The 12,665-nt window shown below is 47.3% G+C and overlaps 1 protein-coding gene across 4 annotated transcripts; it reads left to right on the forward strand.

Annotated features, from left to right (window-relative positions):
* Positions 1 to 376: 376 nt before the first annotated feature.
* On the forward strand, positions 377 to 12,266 carry LOC132447831 (spindlin-W-like). 4 transcript variants are annotated; one of them, XM_060038821.1, is made up of 9 exons: positions 400 to 622; positions 756 to 883; positions 3,167 to 3,231; positions 5,584 to 5,681; positions 7,473 to 7,521; positions 7,858 to 7,984; positions 10,479 to 10,593; positions 10,990 to 11,229; positions 11,574 to 12,266. In XM_060038821.1, the coding sequence occupies exons 4-9, from the start codon at positions 5,639 to 5,641 to the stop codon at positions 11,771 to 11,773; spliced, it is 774 nt and encodes a 257-aa protein (XP_059894804.1). In that variant the 5' UTR covers positions 400 to 622; positions 756 to 883; positions 3,167 to 3,231; positions 5,584 to 5,638; the 3' UTR covers positions 11,774 to 12,266. The 4 variants fall into 4 exon arrangements, with proteins under 4 accessions (XP_059894802.1, XP_059894804.1, XP_059894803.1 ...); XM_060038820.1 differs by having other exon boundaries at positions 782 to 883; XM_060038819.1 differs by lacking the exon at positions 756 to 883 and having other exon boundaries at positions 377 to 622.
* Positions 12,267 to 12,665: the final 399 nt, after the last annotated feature.

Below are 12,665 nucleotides of genomic sequence, written 5' to 3' on the forward strand. Positions count from 1 at the left end.
GTGAGAGACAGAAATAAGAATGACATGAGTGAGATACATAGATGGATATAAATATATATCGATTTGACTGACTTGTTGCTGAGATAATATTGATGAGAATAAACTCCTTATAAACAGGAACACGGTGTGACGTCATGTATTGTGTCTTAGCGGGAGCTCTGCTCTTGCTCACAATAGTCGTTTGTGTGTGTGTGTGTGTGTGTGTGTGTGTGTGTGTTGGCCGACGATCAGACTTCAGTCTGTTCATTAATTCAGCAAGTCGATGAGGTATCGCGTCTTCTTCTCACTGCCGCATTTAACAACCAAGTGGATCACTATTAAGCAAAGGGGCACGAAGTCATGCGCCTGTTGTTGCCACAACGTGTTTCAATGGAGCACTATGTGGCATCGGCCAGAAGGGGCGGGCCGGGAGGGAGATGGGAGCGAAAGCGTTGACGGTTGCTTGCTGTGTGTAGTGTGTGTTAAGTTGAGGAGTGCGTGTTAAGTTGTGCGGTGTGGACGGGAAGAGCACAGAGTCGACCCTTTTCGTTCCGCTTCAAGGGGAGGCATGATCTCGCCATTCCGCTGATCGCAGGAACACACCGGGGTAGAGGTGTTGTGTTTGTGTTGAGGTGAACCAGAGGTAAGCCTGATGCTACGGCTTCTCATTCTGAAAGGACCGTAGGCCTACGTGTGTTTTAAAATGAACATGGCGCTGCCGTCAGGTGCGTGTGTGTGCGTGCGTGCGTGCATAATGTGTGTAAACAGTGTAGAAGGTTGTTTGGTGCGTGTGTTCGATCAGGTGCTCTTCTTCAAACCGCCGTGTGCTAGGAGGAAGAGCCTACCTAACGGCAAACCACCACCGGTTCCCCTTCAACGTGTGGAACCGGATATTGGATATTTGGTGACGTCATTTTACATATCTTTTGTCGTTGCGAGTCGCAGGCCTACAATGATCCTCGACGAGTTACTCTGCTGAACTCGTGTTGAGGCTGATTTGCATGTTGACTCAGTGGCAACGCCCCTTAGAGGTCACTAAATCAAATCAAAGGTCGAGCCGACGCTTCGCTGCTCCGGTCTACACCTCAGTGGTAGTTTAGGGTACTGGAAAAGATAGAACTGATTAGATAGAGCACTTTACTTAAAGATCCCATGGCATGAGAATTTCACTTTCTGAGGTTTTCTAACATCAATATGAGTTCCCCTAGCCTACCTATGCTCCCCCAGTAGCTAGAAATTTCGTCTGGTGTAAAACGAGCTATAGGCATTCTGCTCCGCCTTTAAAATAATGAAGCTCAGACGGGCAGTTTTGGAATTTTTCCCCGTATGTCGTCATAAGGGGAGATGCCACCTCCCCTTTCTCTGCCTTGCCAGCCCAGAGAATTTGGACCGCCAATGAGAAATTGAGCTTTGACCGTGCGAGCACCACATGTGTGTGTGTGTTTGTGTGTGTAATTATTACACACACTAACGCAAGTGTGTGTACACTTCTTTGTAATTTGGATAAGTCCCGTTCTGCTGTTGGTGTAATGGCGCATAACACGTCGGGTTCTCTGACGTCTCTGATATTTCCACAACGAGACTGTAGTTGGGGTTATCTCAGCCATGGTTGAAAAGGAATTGGGGGAAAGGAACTTTGGCTTTGACTCCCTGAAGTGCATGAACCACGACATGGAGGAGAAAGGGTTGTTGCCCGCGATTGTCTCCCGCTTGAGCACCGCTTCCCACTGCCCGCGGCCCAGGGACCACCTCCTCTGCGCTGCGGGTCTCCCTCGGCAGCGAGGCTCCGGCGGGAGACAATCGCGGGCAACAATCCCTTTCTCCCCCATGTCGTGGTTCAATCTAATTCAGATTGATGTGGACGTGGAAGAACCAGGGATGTCGGAGAACCCGACGCAGTCGTTTGAGATTCATAATATCGTCTGGAGGCTAGGGTTGCCGCGGTGTGGACATTTTCACACCGAGTAATACGCTCGTGTCAACACCGGTATTACCGGTAGAAACGGTATTAACTTTGAAACTATAGGTCAACCGCCATCTTCTCCGTCAACTCTCCTCTCACACTCGGTGACAGCGGCTGGCAGCGCGCCAATTCTCGGGGTCTTATAACGTTCTATATATAATAGTATAATATAATTTTATATATCATAATATCACGGCCAAAAGCTCTGTGCGCCTCCGGATGGCCGTAGCGCGGGGAGCTCACGTAGGGATTGGGCTTCGCGGGGTTTGTTTACCGGCGTTGCTATGGTTACCGGTCTTGTAAGGAAGCACGTCAATTCTCGGCGCGACAATGCTCCCGCACAGAGCAGAACTGTGGCCTATTCTACACATTTAAATTTTCTTAATTATAATTATATTATTATTTTTTACTGAATTTGTTTTTTATTACTGAAAAAAAAAAAAAAAAAACAACTCGGTGTTGCCGGTGTGCAACACCGAGTACTCGGTGTTGGCCTCAACACCGGTAACACCGGTAATACCGTATACCGCGGCAACCCTACTGGAGGCACACACAGCTTTTGTCCGTGATAATATATATTCTATGATATAGATATCTATGTATAATATGATAGTATTTAGATATAGAGCTCCAGGACTCCCGCCGGAGCACCCGGAGTGTTCTAGAATATTTAGAGAACACGGCTAAAGGCTGTGTGCACCTCGCCATTGCGATGTACATCTACTGTAAACAGAGCGCATGGTACCGTGGACAAAAGCTTCTCAGGGCCACACCCCCACCCTCCCCCTTTACCCGCCTCTCTCCTCCTCATTCGCATTAAAGCTGCAGACACAGCAACAGCGCATTTGGGGAAAGCTCAATGTGCGACTGGCTCGTAGTGGCTGTAATTCTACACCACGGCTGAATTTCGGCAATGTCTTCAAATACTGCGTTAGGGGCCCACTGATACCTATATTAAAGCATCCATAAAGTAGCATGCCATGGGACCTTTAAGTCAGTATGTGTGAGTGTGTGTGAGAGGGGAGATTTCCATCATCCACTACCTAGCTCATCTAGGCTACATGTATAAAAGGTATAGGTAGTTAGTGCACATGCAGTGTTGTCATATAGTGGGTACTGTGTGTAGTGAGCTGTTAAGGGGCTTATTTCTCTTTTGCCGACCTTCTGCCTCTGCAGCACAAAATTCCCCTGTGCAAATCAACATAGAATATATTCTATGAACAGGTGAGAGAGTCTGAGCTGGGAGAAGAGAAGGAAAACAGACCGGAAACACCTAGAACCTGCCACAGGTAGCAACAACCTGTCTTCACCTCCACCCTACTGCCTCGGTTTCACCTCTACTTAGGCCCCGTCCACACAAAGCCGATTTCATGGCGAAACCGCAAAGGTCTTGTACGGTTCGGCCTTCCGTCCACACGAAGCCGGCGAATCCGCCGACCGAAACCGCAAACTTCTGAAACCACCCTCGGAGGTGGTTTCAAATCTACCCGGTTTCGTTTTGGATTCGTGTGGACGCCTGAAACCGACTGAAACCGTAAACCATGACGTCATTGCCCCACCCCTCGACCCTCTAGCCAATGACTGTTAAGCCCGCGGTGTCTCAGAACTCACAACAACAAGGATTTCTGTAGCAGAAGCAGCGCCCCTTATGGGCCTGGAATGTGTACTACAGCGTTTCTACAGATCTACCCGGTTTCGCTTGACTCCGTCTTTACGGAGATACTGCGAAACCGGATAGATCGAAACCGTAACGGTTTCGCCTGTTTCGGCTTCGTGTGGATGGGGCCTTAGTCTCTCTGTCGACACCTCCACCTTACGCTCTGTCTCCACCTCCCCCTTACTCCAATAGTATCCAGCTGCAATCCTGGAGAACAACACCCTGGCGCAACGGAAATACTCTGGTTTGACCGAAGTGATATTGAGTAATATTCATGTTAACTCTCACTTACTTCTATGAACGAAGTGCAGCTAATTTTTCAAAAAGGGCACGGTATTATTATACATATAACATTTAGCAAAAAGTAAATAAACCACGGCACGGCTTTAACATGAATATTACTCAATATATTAAGCTTATTGACAGTCTCACTTTCCATGGTTGATCTTTGGTTTCTGATAGCGATGTGTAAAAAAAGTTAAAAAAATAAATCACTTCCGTCACCCCAGAGTACTTTCGTCACGCCTGAGTTGTTGCTGTCACGCCAGGGTGTTGTTCTCCGGGGCTGCAGCTGGACCCTACTCCCTTACTCTCTGTCTCCACCTCCCACGTTACTCTCTGTCTCCACCCCTACCTTACTCTCTCTGTCTCCACCTCCACGTTACTCTCTGTCTCCACCCCTACCTTACTCTCTCTGGCTCCACCTTACTCTCTTTTCTCTCCTCCACCTTACTCTCTCCAGCTCTACTTTAGACCTTCACCTTTATTTTATTCTTTCTCTACCTTCACTTCTTTGTAACTCTATCTTCCCCTCTTTGATGCTCTATCCTCACAGCTATGTTACACTCTCTATTTTCAGCTATATCTTTACCTCTGTTACTCTCTCTATCCTCCCCTCTACGTTGCTCTCTATCCTCCCCTCTACGTTGCTCTCTCTATCCTCCCCTCTACGTTACTCTCTCTATCCTCCCCTCTACGTTACTCTCTCTATCCTCTCTACGTTACTCTATCCTCCCCTCTACGTTACTCTCTCTCTATCCTCCCCTCTACGTTACTCTCTCTCTATCCCCCCCTCTACGTTACTCTCTCTCTCTGTACCTCTACGTTACTCTCTCTATCCCCCCCTCTACGTTACTCTCTCTCTCTGTACCTCTACGTTGCTCTCTCTATCCTCCGCTCTACGTTACTCTCTCTATCCTCCCCTCTACGTTACTCTCTCTCTATCCCCCCCTCTACGTTACTCTCTCTCTGTACCTCTACGTTACTCTCTCTCTATCCTCCCCTCTACGTTACTCTCTCTCTATCCCCCCCTCTACGTTACTCTCTCTCTCTGTACCTCTACGTTACTCTCTCTATCCTCCCCTCTACGTTACTCTCTCTATCCTCCCCTCTACGTTACTCTCTCTATCCTCTCTACGTTACTCTATCCTCCCCTCTACGTTACTCTCTCTATCCTCCCCTCTACGTTACTCTCTCTATCCTCCCCTCTACGTTACTCTCTCTATCCTCTCTACGTTACTCTATCCTCCCCTCTACGTTACTCTCTCTATCCTCCCCTCTACGTTACTCTCTCTATCCTCCCCTCTACGTTGCTCTCTCTATCCTCCCCTCTACGTTACTCTCTCTATCCTCCCCTCTACGTTACTCTCTCTATCCTCCCCTCTACGTTACTCTCTCTATCCTCCCCTCTACGTTACTCTCTCTATCCTCTCTACGTTACTCTATCCTCCCCTCTACGTTACTCTCTCTATCCTCCCCTCTACGTTACTCTCTCTCTATCCCCCCCTCTACGTTACTCTCTCTCTGTACCTCTACGTTACTCTCTCTCTATCCTCCCCTCTACGTTACTCTCTCTCTATCCCCCCCTCTACGTTACTCTCTCTCTCTGTACCTCTACGTTGCTCTCTCTATCCTCCGCTCTACGTTACTCTCTCTCTCTCCATCTTAACCTCTCCCTTCCCGTGGCTCCCCCTGTGGTCCTCAGGTTGGGGTGATCAGGGGTTGGGAGCTGGGCAGAGCGGCTGTCTCCCTGCCTGCCCATGAAGAGCTCCCAGCGGCCCCGGCGGCCCGACAGCAGCCCAGGTACCACTTCATATGAATGCACATATATATATATATACACCAACACACTAGTATATACACCAATATATACTGCAAAACACTAGTATGTATGCCAACACACTAGTATATACATGAATATATATATATATATACTGCAAAACATGTATGTACACCAATCAACTAGTATAGTAATGTGGGTCAGGTGTGAGAGGCAATGAACATGTTATGTGGTGCAGGACAGTGTAGCCTAGAGCTGAGACCCAGCCCCTCTGCTCTACAGGACAGTGTAGCCTAGAGCTGAGACCCAGCCCCTCTGCTCTACAGGACAGTGTAGCCTAGAGCTGAGACCCAGCCCCTCTGCTCTACAGGACAGTGTAGCCTAGAGCTGAGACCCAGCCCCTCTGCTCTACAGGACAGTGTAGCCTAGAGCTGAGACCCAGCCCCTACCTGCTCTACAGGACAGTGTAGCCTAGAGCTGAGACCCAGCCCCTACCTGCTCTACAGGACAGTGTAGCCTAGAGCTGAGACCCAGCCCCTACCTGCTCTACAGGACAGTGTAGCCTAGAGCTGAGACCCAGCCCCTCTGCTCTATAGGACAGTGTAGACTAGAGCTGAGACCCAGCCCCTACCTTCTCTATAGGACAGTGTAGCCTAGAGCTGAGACCCAGCCCCTCTGCTCTACAGGACAGTGTAGCCTAATGGCGCGTTTCCACTGCAGGGTGCGGAACGGATCGGATCGCAAAGGTGCGGATCGGGTCGCGTTTCCACCGCCAAAAGTGGGCGTGACCCGGACTTTGCCGTACCCGTTCCGGCCTCGTTCTCGGGACTCCTCCGTTGGGGTACCGAAAACGAGACGAGACGCCTGAAAGGGTCCCGGGAAATTCTAGCTACACACCCCCTCCGTTGATTGGTCGACAGAATCATCACTTCCGGGTGACGCGGGGATAAAAACAAACAAACAGTAGCCTCAAGGTATTATTAATTATTATTATTTACAATTAACATGTTGCGTAAAACGCTTGCTTGGGCGAACAAGGAGGTGGAGACGTTCGTCTGCATTCTTGGGGAGGAAGACGTTGTTTACGATGTTTACGTAGCTGCCGCGGCGATCGACATCCGGCCTACCACAAAGGGTACTGTCGGCAGTGGAAACGCGACCTCGGAACTGAGCTGGGCTATACCGCCCCCTCCCTACCGCACCTTTGCGATCCGATCCGTTCCGCACCCTGCAGTGGAAACGCGGCATAGAGCTGAGACCCAGCCCCTCTGCTCTACAGGACAGTGTAGCCTAGAGCTGAGACCCAGCCCCTACCTGCTCTACAGGACAGTGTAGCCTAGAGCTGAGACCCAGCCCCTCTGCTCTACAGGACAGTGTAGCCTAGAGCTGAGACCCAGCCCCTACCTGCTCTATAGGACAGTGTAGCCTAGAGCTGAGACCCAGCCCCTCTGCTCTACAGGACAGTGTAGCCTAGAGCTGAGACCCAGCCCCTCTGCTCTACAGGACAGTGTAGCCTAGAGCTGAGACCCAGCCCCTACCTGCTCTACAGGACATCCAAACACAATCTCAATACTCATGAGACAAAAGCATCTGCCAAATGACTTAAGAGTAAATAATGAATACACTCAAAAAGATATGCTGTATCGTATTGCTCTTGTATTGTGGATGTCATTTATAGTTTTTGCATTGAACAGTAGAATTTAAACTACCCTAGAACCTTAAAAGAGCTTATTTATGAATCCAAAAAATGTGTTGAAAGTGAATCAGTTTGTCTACTTGCTTATATGTATGTGTGTTTGTTTCTACGACGACAGACAAGACAGGTGCTTCGGTAAAGGAGTTGAAAAAGAAGAATCCCCACAAGTAGGTCCAACCTGCAGTCATCTGGAGAAATCTAGAGTCATCAGATTAAATCTCAGATGTAGTTAATCATCAGATTAAATTTTATTTGTAGTTAGTAATCAGATTAAATTTGTACTTTAGTTTAAAATGTTAATGTTTCATTAAACAGTAACGATTTAAGTGGTTTAACCAATGCAGCTCAAGACCTTGTAGGCTCTTTTACAACGTGTGTGTGTGTGTGTGTGTGTGTGTGTGTGTGTGTGTGTGTGTGTGTGTGTGTGTGTGTGTGTGTGTGTGTGTGTGTGTGTGTGTGTGTGTGTGTGTGTGTGTGTGTGTGTGTGTGTGTGTCGCTGTCAGAAGACATAAGAGTGCCGTGGGGTCCCCCAGCATCCCGGGACCCCCCAGAATCAACCTGGTGGGACGCCGCATCCAGCACGTGTGGACAGACGGACATGTGGTCTGGAAGGGGACGGTGCTGGAACAGGTGAGGGGTTATACCATCATAGATATTATATATATATACAACTGAGGGATCCCTCCCCAGCCCTGCCCATATCCACCATCATGAAGGGGTATTTCACCTGTGAAAGCATGGCTGCGCTATGTTCCACTCCAGAGGCCTTTTCCCCCTAGCAGTTCAGAACACAAATGGAGTTTAGAACACAGATGGAAGCCAGAAGGCCACTCAGTGGTAAGGCCCTGTGACAAATGGGCTGCGCCCCGTCACCTCGATACCTCTGTAAGGCTTCTTGTAAGGCTTACAAGAGAGTGACATGTGTGTTCGGTGGTCATCCTTTACAATGGGGAGCCAGCCGGGACAAACCATTGAATATAATAACTAAGATACAGAAACCTTATAGCTTGACAGACACTTGATGTTAGAGTGACAAATTTGTGTATCTATGTATGTATGAGATGAAGGGACCACTATATTTATTGATTGCGCAGAGATATAGCCTAATCTAATGATTCAAATGCGTTAACATAAAGGATATAGGAAACTGAGCATCTCTCTGGTGTGTTACGAAAAATATACACAATATATATGTACATGCGCATATATTATATGTAATCAATGGGATCAAACTTTATGTGAATATTGATACTGGACAAAATACGGATATCTGCATTTCTTGATACTGGGTGGAGTAAGGAGTATAGTGTAGCATAGTCCCTCCTCCAGTGCACCTGTTAGCTCTGCTGGGCTCCTGAGACGCCCCGACAGTTTGGAGTCAATGATACACAGAGCAGGTGTATCATTGACTCCATGCTGCCGTGGCAGAGATCTCCCGAGTGTGTGAGTGTGTGTGTGTGTGTGTGTGTGTGTGTGTGTGTGTGTGTGTGTGTGTGTGTGTGTGTGTGTGTGTGTGTGTGTGTGTGTGTGTGTGTGTGTGTGTGTGTGTGTGTGGGGTGATGGCGGGTTTAGCCCCTTCGCATTGATTAAGCGCTGCGCAACAGGTGTGCAGCCTCACCCAGCCCCAGAGTCCACACACACTATGGCCCAATCCCATTTCTACCCCTTACCCCTTCCCCTTACCCCTTCAAAACAAGGGGGAGGGGTAAAGGGAAGGGGTAAGGGGTAGAAATGGGATTGGGCCTATATGTATACATTTTCATATACTAATAGGAATAAGTATCCATGTAATTATATGTAATCGTATATATTTATACTGGATGGAATCAATTAAATATATATATATATATACATATATTGGCCTATATATTTTTTCAGATTGGATGGAATAAATATATCTATAAAATGTGTTTGTTAATATATACATCCATACTGTATGAAATACATTTTCTAACTGGATTAAATACATATTCATGTATGTATTCCTACTGGATGGATAAGTATGTAGGTTTTCCTACTGGATGGAATAAGTATGCATGTATGTATTCCTACTTGATGGAAAAAGTATGAGTACATATGAAGGGTTTCCCACAGGTGAATGACTGATTGAAGGGTTCTCCCAAGTGAATCAGTGTATAGATGACTGATATGAAGGGTTCTCCCAGGTGAATCAGTGTATAGATGACACATATGAAGGGTTCTCCCAGTTGAATCGGATTTATAGATGACTGATATGAAGGGTTCTCCCAGGTGAATCGGTGTATAGATGACTGATATAAAGGGTTCCTCCAAGTGAATCAGTGTATAGATGACTGATATGAAGGGTTCTCCCAGGTGTATAGATGACTGATATGAAGGGTTCTCCCAGTTGAATCAGTGTATAGATGACTGATATGAAGGGTTCCTCCAAGTGAATCAGTGTATAGATGACTGATATGAAGGGTTCTCCCAGTTGAATCGGTGTATAGATGACTGATATGAAGGGTTCTCCCAGGTGAATCAGTGTATAGATGACTGATATGAAGGGTTCTTCCAGGTGAATCAGTGTATAGATGACTGATATGAAGGGTTCTTCCAGGTGAATCAGTGTATAGATGACTGATATGAAGGGTTCTCCCAGGTGAATCAGTGTATAGATGACTGATATGAAGGGTTCTCCCAGGTGAATCAGTGTATAGATGACTGATATGAAGGGTTCTCCCAGGTGATTCAGTGTATAGATGACTGATATGAAGGGTTCTCCCAGGTGAATCAGTGTATAGATGACTGATATGAAGGGTTCTCCCAGTTGAATCAGTTTATAGATGACTGATATGAAGGGTTCTCCCAGGTGAATCAGTGTATAGATGACTGATATGAAGGGTTCTCCCAGTTGAATCAGTTTATAGATGACTGATATGAAGGGTTCTCCCAGGTGAATCAGTGTATAGATGACTGATATGAAGGGTTCTCCCAGGTGAATCAGTGTATAGATGACTGATATGAAGGGTTCTCCCAGTTGAATCAGTTTATAGATGACTGATATGAAGGGTTCTCCCAGGTGAATCAGTGTATAGATGACTGATATGAAGGGTTCTCCCAGTTGAATCAGTTTATAGATGACTGATATGAAGGGTTCTTCCAGGTGCCGGTGAAACCCTCTCTGTACCTGATCAAGTACGACGGCTTTGACTGTGTGTACGGCTTGGAGCTGCACCGTGACCCCCGGGTGAAGGACCTGGTGGTCGGGGAGCGGGCAGGTAGGCTCCTACAGACATCACAGACATCATCAGTATTCATCACACCTATTATGAATAGGAAGCATGTGATAAATATTAGGAAATTGACACTTTATACATATCCTCCAATCATGACTACGACTACCATAGATCCAGTTTGCCAAACCGTTTCTATGGCAACTGTTGGTTTAGAGGCCGCTGCTATAGCTCTAGCTGTTATAGCTCTAGCTGTTATAGCAACAGTTGCCATAGATACTGATGTTACTAAAGCTGCCGCTGTTCTTCTATAGAAACCGTTGCTATGGATACTGTTCCTATAGATACGGTTGCTACCTACATTAGCTCTGGTCGCCGTAGTGCTGCAGTGTGGGTGGGGGGGGGGAGCGGTGGTACTAACTGAAGGTTTCCCCCCCCCAGGTTCAGCCCAGAAGCGCCTCAGCGACACGGAGCTGGCTCAGACCATGATCGGCAGGGCGGTGGAGCACATGTTTGAGATGGAGGAGGGCCCCAAGGAGGAGTGGAGGGGCATGGTGCTGGCCCGCAACCCCATCATGACCACGTGGTTCTACATCACCTACGAGAAGGACCCCGTGCTCTACATGTACCAGCTGCTGCAGGACTACAAGGAGGGGGACCTCACCATCATGCCAGACTCCAGTGAGGAGCACTGACACTAGCGCCATGGCTACACTAGGAATAGCACCAACGCTACACTGGAATTAGCCCCATGGCTAGACTGAGACTAGCACCATGGCTACACTGAGACTAGCACCATGGCTACACTGAGACTAGCACCATGGCTACACTGAGACTAGCACCATCGCATTGGCTACACTGAGACTAGCACCATGGCTACGCTTAGACTAGCAACAAAGCTACATCGGCTAAATGTCCAAATAACAAATGTTTAGTTTAACATGAATTAGTGATGGACTGATGAATGAGTCGCAGCATTATTAGCCAACAAGTTATTAATTGACCACTGATTGGTGTCCCTGCAGACGACAATGTGGCCGTGGAGCGGGAGCCGGGCGAGGTGGTGGACAGCCTGGTGGGGAAGCAGGTGGAGTACGCCAAGGAGGACGGGGGCAAGCGCTCGGGCATGGTCATCCACCAGGTGGAGGCCAAGAACTCCGTCTACTTCATCAAGTTTGATGACGACTTCCTCATCTACGTGTACGACCTGGTGAAGACCTCCTGAGCCCCGGCCTGGGGGCTAGAGGTTTGAGCTGCTGAACCATCCGGCTGGAAGGAGAACGATTTGTACTGGTCATCCCAAACCACCTGCCGTCTAAAACCTAAATCCAACAGTCAAAGTCAACCGATACTCAGAGCATTCAACTCACTAACAACTGGCCGGTGGCCAGGCCTTCTGTTCTTCTTACAAATCTCTCAAACAATAACATCTTTCACATGTATTGACATCTATAACTCTTGATATAACATATTAGTTTTCTATGGATAATACACTGGACGTCCTCTGGATGTTTGGTCATCATATGATAGTAGCCTAAATGTGGTGTCTTCTTTTGGTTTAAAGGCGGCATAACAGTGCAGTGATTTTAATAGACGCATGTGGACATAATTCAAGCTTACATGTGGCCACCATGCATTAACCTTTTCATTTTGTTTTGTGTGGAGAATATTGCAAATATTGTTTAATTGGTAGGAAATAAAAAGATCATTTTGACAGACTTCTGTATCCATGTACTCCAGTGCAGGAGGTTTCCGGATAGTTTAATTGGTTACTTTAAATGATTGTAGCCGTCACCTACCATTAATTGACCAACATCAGTTTCTCAATGCCTGGTAGTCATAGAACAAGGCACCAACACAGCCAGGTTTAGGGGTTATATTCCATGCATAGCTAAGTGAGAGGGTTAGGGGGTTTATTTAGCGGTTCTATCAATCATTTTACAGGACATCCTGAAGTCAATGGTTCCATTCCAGTCAAAGATGATATTTTATCAAGACCTACCTGTCAACTTATAGTTGATGTAGTGATGTAGAGTACGACAATGTGTCAAACATCCTCAACATCACTGCCCATGTTTCCCAGAAAGTAACGACTACAGTGGTGACTGAACAGAACA

Source organism: Gadus macrocephalus, chromosome 19 (assembly GCF_031168955.1).
Source record: "Gadus macrocephalus chromosome 19, ASM3116895v1".
NCBI classification, from domain to species: Eukaryota; Metazoa; Chordata; class Actinopteri; order Gadiformes; family Gadidae; genus Gadus; species Gadus macrocephalus.